The sequence below is a fragment of the Typha angustifolia genome, chromosome 6 (genome assembly GCF_048772165.1).
Source record: "Typha angustifolia cultivar Huaian chromosome 6, ASM4877216v1, whole genome shotgun sequence".
In the NCBI taxonomy this organism is placed as follows: domain Eukaryota; kingdom Viridiplantae; phylum Streptophyta; class Magnoliopsida; order Poales; family Typhaceae; genus Typha; species Typha angustifolia.
Window position 1 is genome coordinate 7,981,165 of NC_133244.1, and position 17,505 is coordinate 7,998,669.

The following is a 17,505-nucleotide window of genomic DNA, read 5'->3' on the forward strand; positions in this document are numbered from 1 at the left end:
ACGCTGAAAGACCAAAATGCAGTTAAATAAGAAAACTTCCAAAGTTTGATTATTGGATGGTAGGTCATAAATTTGAAAGGTTATGTGCTGGAACTTAAAGTAGGTGGAGTTACAAACAAGAAATACAAAATAGCGTTATATTTTATTTCTATTTTCCTTGATACTGTTGCTTCTTTCTTACTACTACTTGGCAGAAGGTGATTGTTTTATATAAGGATCTCCAGTTGGGACATCATCGTTGGATTTTCCTCATCTTTTCACAAGCTAGGCAGTCAAATGAACCATTTTCTCATTGTTCATATGATAAGAGTGATATTACGCAGTGATAAACCAATGGCATTTACAAACAGATGCTAAATTGGTGGTGTTACCAATAATGTCAAGAAGAATCACAAAGAAATCAGTACTAACTCTTTCCAACAATGTCATGGAAAAGGGGTTCCTTCTTTTTATAAACATAACAAGAGATTCCCTATACTACTTTATATGCTGAGCATGTTCACCAATTAACAAAATAAAGTTTAACAGAAAAATGAAAAATGGTAGATGGAACTGAATTTTGTGTCCATAATAAGAGCAAGTAAAACAAGAGGATATCTATACCATACCTTCTGAAGCATTGTTTGACTCTTTATCCACCTTCCTAGAGCAGGATCGAGCATCTCCACCTCCGAGAAGCAATCATTTCCATCTCCCCCACCAATTACATATATTTTTCCGTTTAAGGTAACTCCGGCTGTACTTCCTTTTTCACGAATTAAGGGAGGACATAAGGTCCAATCATCATGCCTTCGGTCATAGCATTCAACTTCATAGAAGTAGAAATAAGGCACTAGGGTGGTAATTAAATTGCAAATTTACATGAAAAGCTGGATGCGTGATGTATAAGACTTAGCAGAACACATCGATTTCAGAGGTGTTAATATGTCCAAGGAGGGAGAAAAGGAATCCGATGTTGACAAGAAGGACGAGCCATTAAAACCTCCAATCAAATAAATCGTGTCTTCTGAGCCAAGACATTGTTCAACAAATTTGTTTAGAGAATCATCAACTGCCACAAAAGGATTCATCTTCGATTCTAGCTCCTTTATATGGTCCTTCAATTGTAGGATTTTTCTGCCTGATTCTTTAACTACAACTGTAAGTTGTTCAATTTCCAGTTCATTTGCAACCTGTATTTCAAGGCACTTCAGATTAGAAAAGAAGAATAATTCTCTAGAAAGTCATAGTAATCTTCACATGTGAAGCCCCACAAGAAAAATAAGAGATGATTGAACAAGTGAACTGGAACAAAAACATGACAATAGAAACAAACTGAATTCATGAGAACAGGACAGAACATAAAAATATAGCTGAAATCATGGAGACGTGAATTTGATTAACTGCTCTTCCAACCAGGACAATATAGCTGAAATCATAGCTAAATTTGGCAGAGACAGAACATAAAAATGTAGATTTAAGAAATTAGCTAGTAATTTCTAACCTAGAATTTTCTCACACACACAGAGAGAGAGAGAGAGAGAGAGAGAGAGAGAGAGAGAGAGAGAGAGAACCTGATTCTTCTCCATATTAACTGTTCGTTCTTTCAAATTTTTGATGACCTGCACCAACTATGAAAATGCGTTAGCAATCAGTTAGTATACAAATCAGAGGAAAGGAACAAGCCATAAGAAATTATGATGAATATTAGATGAAAGTACGAATAACTTGTGCACAAGAGGTCAAAGTAATCAGGGATCAACCTGTAAGTTCAATTCTCTTCATTCCCACTAATATTATCAGATGCATTTGAAGTATATGCCTTCTCAATCACATTCTACTCCACAAAGATCTGTTTATTGCTCTCATGCACTCCTCCAGGGGCACAAGGACCTATGTAGTAATTTACACAATCCTTGGTATAAAGCTCTCCTGAAACTTGACCATTGCCCTCATGCACCTCCTTGGAAACGCATCATCTTTTATGCGGATATTCGAAGATGGATTTATTCTCTGCCGATCACCAGACAACTTCCTTAACTTAAGTAACAGTCTCTCCATGTCGAACTGTGAGCTCCTGTCATCAGGTCGTTGGTGCTCTAGCATCTTGATTCTTCTTAACCAAACGGGGCTTGGCATCTTGCACATTATCCTTCGCTAATTCCTCCCAGTCAGAGACTGGATCTTCACAATCTGCATCTTCAGAAGCACCAGATCCATGGTGGCCGTATTCTTTGGTGTTCCAACCAAGTGAAGCAAGTCTGTTCTCATTCATCAAGTTCATAGATGACTTGATATCCTTTTTCGGCTTCCATGATTTCATGTTTGCATCTTCTGGATTTCCAACAGCCTTCCCTTTTGAGGCTGGCAATCCTGCTAAAAGATACTTCCTTGCCATGCAACAGGAGGCCATCTGATACTTAGTGGAGAAGGTGAAGGAGTAAACAATGCAGTTAGAGCTCTTGTCTGTGCATGGTCTAGTTCAAACCAGAAGTGATAGAGTGTGTAGTAGTTGTCTTCTATGATTTTTTTTTGAATTGGTTCTCAGCAAGCGGCTGGCATTGTTCCCTGATGCACATCGCAACCTTCACAAAATGAAGAATTATATTAAGGAGAAATCATGATAATCAAATGGCCTCTCGTTGATACCTGTGCAGGAAAGGGAGTCCTCTCTTCTCCGCCACCAGTCCATGCATATGAGTCAGTGTTCAGCTTGCCATGGCTTGCAGCCTCATAGATGCCATGCATATGCCGGTCGATATAATTGAATAAAAATCAAGGGCAATCTTTCTTCAATATTTCTCACATACGATAAATGGGAGAGGGGTAGTCCTGTGAAACACTCAGAACTGGTTACATGGTTTCTTCGATCAGAATTTCTCTACTTAGCAATACAGCACGCCTTAACGATACTTAGCAATCTAAAAAAATATACTATTCTTGATGATAAATCAATGCCTCAGTAGGCAACAAATGTAAGATAGCAATTAGAAAAATAAATAGAAAAAACCTTATCGATTCATGAGAACAAAACTTAAAAAAATTCAAGTGTGCAAATGTGAATGTGCTTTGCTGCAACATACCAAAGATTTGCTTCGAGAGACACTCTTTAATGGTGTTGTGTTTGCAGCCAAATATAACAGCCGCTAGATCGCTCCTGCGCAGATTCCTAGTAGGCGCAGATATGTTCGAGGCCATGGGAGACTTGCTAAGTAAATTGAACGAATTTGCGTTGTTCTGCTGAACCATTAATTATGTTGATTCTAAGATAAAACCAAAAGTATACAAGTCAAGTACTCTAGCAGTATGATGCAACAATCAAAAGGAACATTAAAAGCATATAATAGCAAACACGAAATTTCAAATACAAATCCAACATCATTTATTGACATAAACCAGAACAGGTATCATATTCCTAACCAATATATAGACAAAACTCAAGGGAGAGGGTTCACCATTAAACCTCCTGCGATCCTTTGCGACTACATATCTCTATACTGTGGTCTTATTTTAGCTAATGTCGACGGAGGAGTTACTTGGAAAGAATCAAGGATCATTAAAACAAAACCCCCAAAAAAATTCTAAATAAATGCAGGAAAAGAAACAACGTAAGGAAGATCAAATGCTCGAATATTAGAATGAAACATTAGGACAAGCAAACATAAAAACATACCAAAGTACTCCCTCCAACACTGCCAGCAGAATCACAAATTTTTCTCCACCAACAAGTTCGAACAATGTAGCCCGTCAAACTGAAACATTTGAATCGAGAAAAAGAAGAGGAAAGAAAACTACAGAGACGATCGTAGTTAGAGAAATGGGTTTCTGATATATAGGCGAGAGTGAGGGACTAAGATGTAAAAGTGGGCGTCCCTTTTTCGTAATATCGCCGCCCCAACTTCTTTTCCATTTTGGGCAAGAATAGCCTTCTCTTCTCGTAGTACGTATAACATTTGCCTGCACGCATATAGTACGCACGGCGGTGTGATTCTCCGCTCGGTAAGCTACATACGAAATATCCCGCTCCGTAACATCTTGCCTGCAGTCCTTAAAGTATAATTACTTTAGGTGACTGGATCCTTAAAGTTCGTGCTTCTTTTAGGGGCCTGGGCCGTAGGTGGTTAAAGGCCCAGGCTTAACTAATTATATGCTAAATAATTAAACCAACTCTTTTAAAAAATAAATTCATATTACGCATATCTAATGCTCCAGTAAAGAATCAAACCTATTACTTTTATAATAGACTGGTAGGACTCGACCAGTAGCCGTCGTCGGCATTATTTATTTGTCAAATCATGTCTGATGAATTAAGAATTAAGCTCATCTCTAGGCTGTCCTCATTTTGAAGTCATATAAGTTGGCTGTCAAATTAAAGTGATTGGCTTTAAAGTGGTTAAAAATACTGTAGAATTCGGTTAGCTTTCACATATATAGCTCAGCTTTCTTGTGCTTGGAGAGACATATCTAGATGCTTTCATTTATTATGCGTCAATAAGAAGCATAAGGCCTACGTGATGCATGCTTCATGCGTCTCTAGTTCTTTTATGTTCTCATTGACGTGAGATGGGAAAAAAAATGGAAGAAGACTCGATAAGGACTTTGGAGTGGGATAGGAAAGCATTAATTGGCCTTATTACGGTTTGACTTCTGTGACATTTGCTTGTTCCTATTTGAACTAATAGAAATAAAAATAAAATTTTTAAAATTGTCAAATTGTTTTTATCGTTTTTAGTTTTATAATCATTGGAAACCTATCGTATAATATTTGACAACTGAATTTTATTTTTAATGTCTCAAAAATATCTGAATTCTAACAACGGTTAATGAAATAGTAAATATTTTGTTACAATTACTTTTCTATCTATTTTATCTTAATCTGAAAAAAATTTATTCCATGCCATCTATAATTACTTTAACTCATATATATAATTATTGATCCTTAAGAAAACCAACGAAGGATATTTTTGAGACATTTTATATAGATATGATAGAGTGTAAATGATATTGTAGACAAAGCATAAGGTATATTTGGTAAATTTTGGGAAAATCTAAATAGCATCAACTAAGGGCCATACATTTCATGAGGAAGATAAGGTCCAAATTTGATGAAACTTATCCAATTAGTTTGCATAGAATTGATGCAATTGGGCAACTATGAGAGCATGAACTAAGCAAGAAGTAGGGCTATCAAAAAAATTCCTCGACTTGGCTCATTAAGAGATCAACCTAACTATATTAAAGTTGGTAGTATCTTGCTCATGACCAGTGATATCATAAGTTTAACTCTAACCCTAAATAATATTGTGGAGAAATTATTTGGTAGTTGGTGGTTTGGTGGCTTAGCTTGATTCGGTTGATATTTCGATAGTGTGGTTAGCTTGAAAAAACAGCTTGACAACACAACGGCTTGGAGTAGGTCTTGACGGTATTTAATTCAAAGCAATTGTTCGGTAACGCATATGGCTTGAAGCCTAGACTAGATAACTAAAAGCTCGGTGGAGCTTAAAGTGCTTCTGTATCTAGAGAGGGTTGGCCTTTTGTCCAGCCTATATTTAGCCTTCGAGCTCATAAATAATAATAAAAAAAAAGACTTGGCTCGTTAAGAGCTCGAGCTCTAAATGAGCCGAGTCGAACCAAACAAGATTTTTGAGCTCGAAAGGTTGAATCGATCCAAGCCGAGCTAGAGTTAGCTTGGTCGAGCTCGGTTCAAATAACGTAGCTGGTTAAAACAACTCTTATTAACCCAAAAGACTTTTAGATGTTCAGTCTTATATCAAAAATTGGGTAATATAGATACACCTTTATAACTATCATTCCCTCTCAATATAATGAAATTGGTTGTAGATTATCCTAATATATATAACATTTAGATTTTGAATCGAGTCACCGGCCGCGTAAGCCCACTAAACTCACAAGCTATCAAATAGAGCTCGAGCCTCATTGAGCTAGAGCCGAGCCTAGTTGAGTTTTTTCAGCTCGAATCAAGCTCCAGACATAGTCGAGCTAGATTTTTCCACCTCTTGAGCCAAGCAGGGTCCAATTCGCTCAAGCTAGGCTCGTTTAAACCCATACCAGAAGGCACCATTAGCCAAAATGGGCCTAAATCTAGGAGGCCTGCTTAGGAATTACAATTTTATTTATATTGGATAAGATTTTGCTTTGCTTGGAACAATGTGACATTAAATATGCACCTCTTTTGTACTCTGGGGCATGTAATAAATACTATGGGAATGTTATCTTAAACTACTATCTAAATATGTACTAACAACTCAAACTGAGTGTTAATGCGAAGATAACTATTTAAATGATTGGAACTAAAGGTTGTATGGATAGTAAGAATCTTCATAGTAATTGATAGAAGGCCCTCCAATGTTGCTAATGATTGAGAAAGTAAATTTCCCAGAAGCATCTTATGGGATTATGAAACAAATTAAAGTCCCTAAACCAGCATGATCCTTGACAATTATCTAGTAATAGATCTTGGCAACATCAGCTGTTCCACTCTTAGGAGCAGCCCAAGTGAGCATAAAACCCCAACCAGCGAAGCAAATGTCTAAAATAAAGGGTTTGTTTGTATGTATATCCTTGAAAAATATTATTGTTTGCTTACCTCTCAGAATCTTTCCTTTTAATTCCTTTTTTTTTGGGGTGTTCATACACGGTTAAAATAACAGAAATACTAAGAGAGGTAAATATGCAAAAGGAAAAGAATAATGACGTTATTTGTAAGAGGTATTAATTAGATGAGTATAGAGGAGCTTTTGTCCTTGTATTATACTTAGATAAGGTTGAAAGCAAACTACCCACATTTTAATGCGGCACTTAAATACTTCTGATCAACCCCAACCATATAGAAATAATGTCGATAATTTTCTTTTATCATCAATGCCACATAGCTTCCATCTTATTCTATGGCGATATGAGCTGTACTTCCTATATAGCCAATGCCAATCACACACAAGAACACCAAGAGTAGAGGAGAGTAGAAGAGAAGGGAAGAGAAGAGAAGAGAAGAAATGGGCAATAGCCTCAGATGTTGCTTAGCCTGTGTTCTTCCTTGTGGTGCACTAGATGTCATCAGAATAGTCCATCTTAATGGCCATGTAGAGGAATACAGCAATCAAATTTCAGCTGCAAAGATCCTGGAAGCTAATCCTGATCATGTGATTAGCAAGCCATGCTCTCAGGGAGTCAAAAAGAAGGTCATGATCATATCTCCAGACGCAGAGCTCAAGAGGGGTAATATATACTTCTTAATTCCAGCATCATCACTACCAGAGAATAAAAGGAAAGACAGTAAGAAGAAACACCACCAAAGTAGTAGCAGTGTTATTAGTACATTGGAGGAGGAGAAGCCTAGACACCGGCGACGGAGAAGCGGTCAGGTAGAAGTAGTCCGGCGGCCGCCGCAGCTCGAGAGCATATCAGAGGAGTCATGACTATATTTTGATGAGCTTCATGGAATGTTATTTTCATTTCTTGTTTTCTCTCCAAAAAATTAACCAATTGACTACTTGATAACTCCCTTTTAGATTGTTTTCTGGTGATCAAGTGTGTTGTATCATTACCATATATTCCAAGAATTAAAAATAGAGATGATCATTTCTTTCTCACGTTTTAACTCATCGAATCAATGAAATGGTAACAAGCCAAACTTGTAGACTTGGTCAGATTGCATCTATGGAACTTAACACTTAGTTGACGAATACTTGGTTAGCTAAACAGAACATTAGCAAATGCTAATAGAGATTAGTAGTTGTACACTATGAATTAGAGTTATTAAATGTACTCCAAATGAAAGAGAAGGAAACAAGAAGATTCACAATAAGCTCTTCGCCATGAGATTTGTCTATTTTTATTTGAAGCAAACTGGAAGCAAATAGATCTGTCTGATGTCTAAAATCTTCCTGTTCTTGAACAACTCTTCAACCAATGATTGACAAGTACCCTCTGCTTGCAGGAAATTCCTACCGTCGGGCTGCACAAAATCAGCTCGTTAGAATAAAAGCAGGAAGAGGTTATATTTATTAGGTACAGCTAATATTAGCTAATCTTGTGGGTATACAATTTTATACAAAACTATAACTCTTGGGTTGGGTCGGGTCATCATGATAGAATTACTATACATTAACATTCACAAGCAAAGTGGGTTCTTTTCTTCAGAATATTTAGGTGCCTACGAAGGAAACTAATAATAATAATAATAAGTTTGTTTGAGTCTTTTATTTTAGACAGCTAGGAAGTGTGGATGATACATAGTATAATATTTTTGTCTCAATATCTTAAAGGAAATAAATACTTCAAATAGCTGGCAGCAAAACTATAATTGCATATCACGCGGAAACTATAAATGATAGCATTAAACAAAAGGGTAAGTTATTTAGTGTACATATAATGCAAGCTCATGTACCTCTTCATATGTGTAATACAAAACATTCAAAGTTATATTTTATATTCTAACACGTCATGCATAGAATCAGAGTAATGCAAGGATTTGAAGTGAGACATTAGGAGAGAGGGGTATCATGAGTTGAGCTCCAATCACATGTTGTCTGCTTAAGGGAATGGCATCTTTTCATGTGAATTGCTTCATTATATATATATATATATATATATATATATATATATAACTCTTTGGAAGATTGACATGTGTCTCTTAACCAGGCTACCAATTGACATAATATGTTCCTAGATTTCAGCTGCCCGTGGTCTCAGTTGTTTATTCCTGGATTATAAATTTACCATTTCCACCTCAGATTCCTGCATCCTTTTAGAGTTGTTTGAAATAGTTATCATGCAAGTATATTTTTGTCTGAATGGTGTGTATATCAAACTACTGCAAGTGGATTCGACTTGGGGGAGTACACAAACTGTCAGAACTACTTGTGCCAATCTAGATGTAACTCCACTTTTGAACTGGATAGTTTAGATTCCTGCCTTTGGAATATATGATAAAGCCGACGTGCGTAGGACGTGGGAAGTGGCTCCTACTTGTGGGTGGACCGTACCTGGCCGTAACTGGACAGGAAGAACATGGCAGTACTCATATGACACCCTCCTGATAGCATGAAGGCAACACAGTAAATCAAAAGAGACTACGAGATAAAAGGAAAATTGTAACGCGCCTTCAAATCAGTGAAATGCTTTTTAAGAAATTCCTGTGGTAAGGCAGATTGTTACCAAATTACAAAACAATCTATAGAGCTTGAGATCAAAAGACGAGAATGTACTATTAAAATCCAGATAAACCGAATCCATCTGTTACTCCCATCTCAAGCAGGAACAGCTGTTCTATCAGACATTCATAAAAGCATCAGACTAGCCACTGGGCAACTCATTATTCGGAAATTAATGTGAAATACACCGGGATAGGGCAAAGTCAGATGAGCAAATCCAAGAATTACATACACTATCTACATGCCACTGTAGTATACAAATGCTCAATTCTGAAAATAATCCCATGAAACGAACCCTAACCATTTGGGCATCGGGTTAAGTGAAAGAATATATCAATTTTAGAGTATTTGCTACGGGAATTTCCATCCACAGGATAAAGTACAAGTATCTCTGGAGCATCAGCTATTAGTTTATCCAACCAATGACTACAAAACTGGGGTTTCCATTCTTTGACATCCAGAATCATGCAGGAAGCAGATGATGGGAACTCCACCATCGCACACTAGACATTCACCCAAAATCTTTTTGCAAATCTGTTTTATTCTACAAATAGATCTTGAGACTGCTGTTTCCAAAGCTCATTTGGCTCGAGCTCAACCTGCAACAGTAGATATTATTAGCCAATCCTTCTACATAATATATTTAACCAGCTAAACATATACTGTTACGGTGAAATAACCATGACACACAATGGTTATACTCTAACCTGTTGGTTTCCACGAGTTACAGACATGTAGGAAGTTAAAAAATACTGAAGATTTCCAGTTCCATGGTACAATGGGATATACAGACCAATTCCAAGCTAAAGGCTGACAGAAACAAGTGGAGAAATCCTAACTAGTCTTCAATACTTACCTTTCTACAGTTTTAATATGGGACACTGTCTGAATGTGGAAACAAAAAATTGTAATGAGGATGACAGGGGAAAAAAAATCTAATGTTAGTGAAGGATATGTTCTTGGTTCATCCTCTTATATTTCTCATCTTAATTTGTTAGTATGAAACATTTGAGATAGCTAATGCTGTATAAAGTTCTGCATCAATCCCCAACATAATTATCTCTCTTGAGAATCATTATGTAGCAGATCTGTTTCATTCTCTACCTGATAGTGCTTATTCTATACATACCAACATGGAAGTATATCTGCTGCTTATTATCTCTCCAGCAACCGTCCTGTTATAGACTATAAATTAGATCAACCTATAATGAATAGTTACTAGCTTGGACTATTATAAAATTTTATTCAGTTCTTTTTCATGTATGGCCAATAACTGCCTTTGACTCTTCTCAGATGGATAAACCAATTTGTCTAATCTTCGAGAACTGCTCAAATGGAGCATACCAGGACAGAACTCACTATACTCTATCCATCAAATAGAATATCTCCATTGAAGGAAATGAAACATACCTGGAAAGGTTTATCAATCCACTGAAATGAACAGCCACGAGCTTCAACATGTTGAAGAAGAAGCTGAGAAATGAAAGATTTAAATGATGAATGAAGCTTCACTTTTGTTAAACCTGAACATGCCAGTAGAGAAGCTGCTAGGCCATTCGGTGTCAGTCCTGCTAAATGTAAAATTGTCATGTTCTGTAGACAGCTTATGCTAGCAAGTGCCAGAAGACCCACATCTGTTATTGAACAGTATGACAAGTTTATCTGCAGAGAGGCAAATCAGACCATTATAATAACTGCAGAACTCTGTAACATTTTACCAAAGAGGAAGTATCTAACAAGCACCTGACGGAGATTTTGTGAGAAGCGCGCAAGAGTAAGCATCGCAGCATCATTTATGTAATAGCATTTTTTCATATCAAGCTTGGTAATTTGTCGGCACCCCACAGAGATAGCCGAGATACCAGAAGATGAGACCTGAGGACAACCTCGAATCTCCAGATCGCTTAACTTGGAGCATTTTGATAGTGATATTAGTGACTCATTTGTTATTCCCGTACAATATGCCAGATTAATCATTTGCAACATAGGGCAACCTCGAGCTACTTCTATAACACCTTTATCAGTTATTCCAACAGTTCTGAGAAAAAAGAAGTCATCAATTAGACCACGGGACAACTACTTTAAACCACATATGAGTTAATAGCAAAAACAACTACTACCAAGCTTTACCCCAATTATTTGTTGTCAGTTATACAGAAATAGGAGCTAATAACAAAAAATCAATAACGTATTGGAATGGTTCACCCAGTACCAAGCATATTCCATGGTTCACATAAAGGCATGGTCTATACACAATCCAGAAGTTCCTTCTAATTAAAATACCAAAATATATACGTGCTTAAACAAAAGATCATGAGGCTCTATAATGTAATTATTGAAATGACTTCAACTTTTATTCCTAGAACTACCTCATGAAATGATCATGAGGCTCTTTCCAGAATTTTTTTCATAAAGTTAATATTTCAATCTACAGTTTCAGTAGATTGATTCTGTCAGCAAAACAAGGAGCTATGAAGGAAAAAAAAATCACGACGTCAAAATTTACAAACCTATACAAATCCAGCTCTTGGAGTTTTGGGCATGACTTCCCCACATGAACAAGACCTTCATCATTAATCTTCAAGCATATGCCAATTTTTAAACTAGTAAGTCTATGACAATGAGAGAGAGCTTTCAGTCCTGCATAAGGCAGATACAAGAGAAATTAAGATCCGCTAGAAAAGTATAAATATTCTGATAATGTATTAAGTAATGACTACTAACCTTCATTATCCAAATCATTATCTGTGAGGTCTATTTCTTCCAAGAGATGACAACTCTTTCCAATCAGACGAAACCCCTCAGTAGAAATCAGGCTGCACGATTCCATCCTTAGAGAGGTGAGGGAAGTGCACGAGCTAGTGATGCTAGCTAGTGATACATCAGTTATATTTCGACAGCATGTAATGTCTAATTTCGCCAAGTCCTTGTGCTTCTTTACAATGGAAGAAAGGCCTTCATCTGTCACCCCTGAGCACTTGCTTAAGCTTAGTTCTCTGAGAGATATACAAGAACTTCCAATGGATTTTAGTCCTGCTGATGTGACCTGGCAACCATCTAGTTTAATGGATTGCAAATTTGAAAGATTCTTCAGGCCATTGGACATAGAATGAGTAACCTGCGACAACATTAGTTTGGAATATGGTTCAGGAAAGCTTGAACTTCATGTCCAATTGGTAAATACTAGATGGACTGTAGACATACCAAAGAATAATATGCTAAACTTAGTTGGCGTAAACCAGGGGTTCTACTTAAAATGGAAGATAATCCAAGAAGACTGACACGTTGGTTTGACAGATCAAGCACCTGCATGAAAAGAAGAAGAAGAAAATTAGGATTGACTCTTAGTGAACTTGATTGGAAACTGCCACATTAATTTCAAGTACTGAAGAATCAAAGTGATGTAACACATAAGAAAGAGATCAAAACCAAAATATTCAATTAGGCTGTTTTTTTTCCATACAGTGCGGTTTGCAACATCTCATTACCATTCTGAAATACCATAGATTTATTAACCTAATGAATCTACGAATAAAACAAAGACACATACATGCAGTCACTTAACCATTATGGTATCATGAGAATCTTTAGAACATAGTATTTAATCAATATGTGGTTCTAATAATTAACCTGCTTGATGTGCAAATATATACAAGGCTATTGGAGCCTCTATCTTCCTAAAAGCTTGCCGCTGAGATAACTTATATGACTGCATATGTTCTAATACTCACATTGTCCTTTCTTCTTTCGTATTTCTGTCAAAAATTTGGAGACATTGCAATGGATCAAGATGCAACAGCATAACCATAAAAGAGATCTTTTAGGCTACACAGAAGAATCAAATCAAGTACACACATACAACGGTATACAAGATCTAAAATGAAGAAGTGCAATCCCCATATGTACAAACTACAAAAGCGTTTCTCCTTATGCGTTGATAAAATGTTCTGCAATAGTATTGGCTCAATCAGTTAGCTACTTACCTCCAGTGACTTGCATCCCTGTTTAAGACTCAAAAGGGCCTCGTCATCGATGCCAACGCATCCTACTAAAGCTAAATCTTCAAGATACTGCAGCTGAAAGATAGAAGGAAGGCATTTCTTTGTAATCTGCAAGGAAAGACACGCAAGTCATTTGCAGAAAAATCAAATATATAGAAAGCAGAGAAACAGTTGGTAATTCTTTGCCAAAACAAAGCCCAAGAATTAGACTAAAATGCATCCTGTAAGCATGAAGGCAAGCTTCAGAGGTCCGTAAGGCTCATGAAATGAGATAAGGAGCTTAAAATACACACATTTTCGAAAAACAAAAGAAAAAAAAAAAAACTTGATCATAGCAAGCATACAAATTTCGCACTTCTTCTCCAAATATCTGAAAAAGAAAGAAAGAGGACTTGACTTAAAGAAATACCATCATGTAAGAGAGATCCAAGCTCCGTAGATTTCTACACTTAACGGCAACCAAACCAACTCCCAGATCCGACAACCCGAGACACCACCTCAAGCAGAGCAACCTCAGCTTCGGACACCCGACAGCGATGCACCCGAGCCCCAAGTCCGTCACCATCTTGCACCTCGCCAACCACAGTCTCTCAAGATTCCTCGCCTTCCCGATAGCTGCCGCCGCCAAATCGTCCAGATCCGTCCTATTCGATAGATTAATCTCCACCAACCCCGCACAATTCACCGCAAGGCTCTCGATCCCAACGTGCGAAAAAGATCTCGACCGCGAGAGGTCGACCGATCGCACCGATGACCGGAGGCTCCCGGCGACGGCGGCGAGGGAGCCGTCGCCAACGCGTGGGCAGAGAGAGAAATCGAGATGAGTCACCGAAGGGTAACGAGAGAGTACGGTGGGGATGAGATCAGACCGCAGAGGCCTCAACATCCGGCGGTGGCGGGACTCGGCGGCGTAGAAGGAGCGGGAGACGAGGGAGAAGGCCTTCTTGTCGAAGGGGTTAGAATCGAGCTTGTCCAGGATCAAGGAGAGGAGCTCCTCCGTGAGAGGCTCGAAGGAGCTCCACTCCTCGACGCATCGAGGTCGCTTCTTGGATCGAGTCGCCGAGCAAGGGACGGGATTCGATTTCCTGGAGAAGAGATCCAGCGTTAGGGTTTCGAATGGCGCGCGGCCGGGGATCGTCGTGCAGCGATCGCAGGCCTCTTCCATTTCCGGCGGAACCGAAGAGAAGACAAAGGTCTCTTAGATTTAGCGTCAGCGGTAGGGTTTTAAGGTTCGTTAATGGAGGAAGGAGAAGGAGAAGGAGATAAACTGATAACAAGAGAACTTGGGGGGTGCTAAAATAAGAGAGACAGAGGCGCGGAAGGGAACATGACGAAAATAACCTCCATGGACAGTTACTCCAAGAACGAGGGGAGCGCCGAGAATTCGCTATAAAGACGGAAATATGCCTAATGACTCGGAGGAGGAATAGTGCGTACGGGGGATGATTTGGTAAAAATATAATAAGGCGAAGGTACGGTACGGAAGGACGGAGAGGGGGGGAGGCGGAGGGGTAGAAAGGGAAAGATAAGATAGTGGGAGATTAAAATTGGTAGTAGAGAAGCGAAGGGAGATACGCCGAAGGAAGGACAAGTCGCGAATGCGGACAGGTACGAGCGATTACTCGTGGACGCCGCAGCGTAGACTACTTTTGTGAACGGTCTGAAGAAAGTATTATAATAATGCACTGGAATCTGTATCCGAACCACTCGGGTGACCTTACCTCCCCTCTCGACGGCAATTCCGATTAGTGTCTTTTCACTTTTCTTTGTTAGAATCTATGTCCCAATCACTCTAGGTGAGCTTACCTCATCTCCAGGGCCATTGCGATAGTATTACTCTTTTTAGAAGAATATTATAATTTCTTACTTAAAAATTAGTACTATTGAGATTCAAACTCAACAATTTTAAACTAACACAGCACTATCCCATCAGATACAGTACTAACCTTTTTAAATATTTGATTAGATAAATTTAATTAATTCTCCTATTAAAATAGGTCATAGGTCAACTCGTACGCATTTAGACACAATTTTATTTAGCAGATAGCAATTGGGTTCTCTTTCTCTTAAAATAATAGGAATCTAATTTATACGGTTGATTAGATCTGAATTATTTACTTAAAATGCTACAGGAGCAGCGAGGTGACCAGATCTGAAAAGGGGAATAAATTTTTATTTTTGTTGTTGATAAAAAGAAAGGAGAATAACTGGATAGGGGGGTGGGGGGTTGAGAGAGACGACGGGAGATAGAAATAGAATAAAAAAAAGGCGCAGTACCGTACTAGAAAGGACCCCTTCCGGAGTACTCCAGCAGTACTCACCTGGCCCGGATAAACACGGAAAGGAAAGGATTCAAACCGAAGGGAAAAAAGAAAATTCTAATCTTATGCGCGTCATCGGCTTTAAGGTTCGCACTATTGAGCCCGGTCACGTCTCAGGAAGGCTTCTTCTGTTGATTTAGCACCATCACCGCCACCACCACCTAGAAAAGAGACCCACCCAGTAAAAGGAAAGGTCGCACTATTATGTGTGTATGATTTAAGTCTACCGTTAATTATTTTAAAAAATAACATCTCTAAAGCTTAACCAATAGCACTAAGTGGTTAAGTATCGTATAACACGACAAAAGTCAGGGTTGGTATCGTACATTCTTTATTAATGATGGAATAATTTTTCATTAGAAGTGATTGAAAAAGAGGGGGGTTCTTTGTGAAAAGATTAATAAATGGTAGGGGGGTGGAGTCGACTTTGAATTTTTAAAGTAAAACTAGTTTGTCACGCCAACCGTACAGAGAGTCAGAACAAATTGGTACCCGGAAACAAATTAAAAAGAAGATAATAATAGCCTATCACATTCATCCATTTTATACCGAGTTTTTGATCGTCTCATTATTTTTTGTAAGCGTCTAATTGAGATATGAATTTAAATACGAATATAGATGACTTTTATCGCTTCATATTTAATTCAACTTGAACCGAACATCGATTTTTTGAATATATATATGTGGGTAATCCGAAAAACTGACTTATCTAAAATTTAATTTTCTATTGACTTTTAAAGACCTCTCTTTCAATGGATCACTGAACTAAAGGTAAAGGTCGGCTTTTAAATAGATATGAATTTTTTTTAACTTAATAATTTATTCATATAATTTTAAAAAATTTATAGTCGCTAAATTAAAAATAAAATTTATATCTAAAAGTCATTGTCCCATTCAATAATTTTGCTGGGCTGAATGTAGACAGGATCATCGGGCGGGCCGGGCCGGGTTCGGGCCGAGCTTTTCGGGCCAACCGGGCTTAAGTATTTGTCCATGGCCCGACCCACCAATCACTCGGGCCGGGCCGGGTTCGGGCCGGGCTAGAATAGTCTAGCCCGTTACCGCCCGTTGGCCCGTGAGAGATCGGGCTAACCGGTCGGGCCGGGCCGGCCCGACCCACCAATCACTCAGCCCAACCCATATTTTAGCTATTTTTAGAATTTTTTTAACTATTAGCTTATTTTAAAAAATATATATTTATATTCCTCTATTTTAAAAAAATTAAAAAAAATTAATTTTTTAAATGTGTGCTTAAAATAATGCAAAACGGTATAATACCAAAATATTTTTACTGTAGCAGTGGTAACATTACTGTAGCAGAAGGGCAAAGTACTGTAGCAGACGGGCGGGCCTAGTTGCGGGCCAAACGGGCGGGCTTTCGGGCCGGGTCGGGCGGGCAAAGAGCTGGCCCGTGCCGCCCATGGGTAGTTCGGGCTCGGGCCGGGCCGGGCCTAAACCGGGTCCGGGCCGGGCTTAGCCCGGTCCAAACCGGGCCGGGTCGGGCCGGGCACGGGCGGGCTGGGCCATTTGATCATGTCTAGCTGAATGCCTGAATCTAATGCGACAAAAAATCACTTAAATTCGTTTTTAAATTTCAAATTGGACTAAGACGCATAAAAAAACTGAGAGGCCTAATTTGGTCAAAAACACTTTCATACCTTCTAAGTGTTTATCTAAGCATAAAAAATATTGCAAGTGCCCCAAAAACAATGGTCGATCTAAAACCGGACACAGTTACTTAAACGTTAGAAAGTAGAGGCTTTTTAATGTTCTAAGAAGTTTCTTAGAAGCGCATTGTCCTCGATAACTTTGAAAGTAATATTTAGGAAATAAATATAAGAGTCTATTTGTCCCTAGCAATCTAAAATGAAGTAAACTTATTCTAATCGAAGGCATCACCTGCACAAATAGAGAAGTGGTAATTGACCTGCAGTTGTTACAAACTGGCACAGGACGCAGCTCTGAAGAACATATTCGTTGAATTAGACCAATAGTCATCTAAGGGAGTTCGTTTCCATTTACTTGGAC

General features: G+C 38.3%; 1 protein-coding gene and 1 long non-coding RNA gene across 2 annotated transcripts; both read right to left on the minus strand.

The window, feature by feature from the left end:
- Positions 1–2,370: 2,370 nt before the first annotated feature.
- LOC140760838 (uncharacterized) lies at positions 2,371–3,196 on the minus strand. Its single transcript, XR_012104497.1, has 3 exons — positions 3,063–3,196; positions 2,629–2,811; positions 2,371–2,547 (listed from the first exon to the last, which is right to left on the minus strand). It is a non-coding gene; the product is annotated as an uncharacterized lncRNA (long non-coding RNA).
- Positions 3,197–9,286: 6,090 nt separating this feature from the next.
- On the minus strand, positions 9,287–14,767 carry LOC140761640 (F-box/LRR-repeat protein 3-like). The gene is made up of 8 exons (XM_073099061.1): positions 13,566–14,767; positions 13,139–13,264; positions 12,360–12,461; positions 11,880–12,273; positions 11,666–11,795; positions 10,899–11,193; positions 10,566–10,817; positions 9,287–9,754 (listed from the first exon to the last, which is right to left on the minus strand). The coding sequence occupies exons 1-8, from the start codon at positions 14,319–14,321 to the stop codon at positions 9,695–9,697; spliced, it is 2,115 nt and encodes a 704-aa protein (XP_072955162.1). The 5' UTR covers positions 14,322–14,767; the 3' UTR covers positions 9,287–9,694.
- Between the last annotated feature and the right edge of the window lie 2,738 nt (positions 14,768–17,505).

Bases quoted from the DNA above. Each gene is read 5' to 3' on its own strand.
- LOC140761640 (XM_073099061.1), bottom strand. From the start codon at position 14,321: ATGGAAGAGGCCTGCGATCGCTGCACGACGATCCCCGGCCGCGCGCCA. The intron at 13,265-13,565 runs GTATTTCTTTAA...CTTTCCTTGCAG, and splicing joins TGGATCTCTCTTACATGATG to ATTACAAAGAAATGCCTTCC. The intron at 9,755-10,565 runs GTATGTTTCATT...CTACTGTTGCAG, and splicing joins GGATTGATAAACCTTTCCAG to GTTGAGCTCGAGCCAAATGA.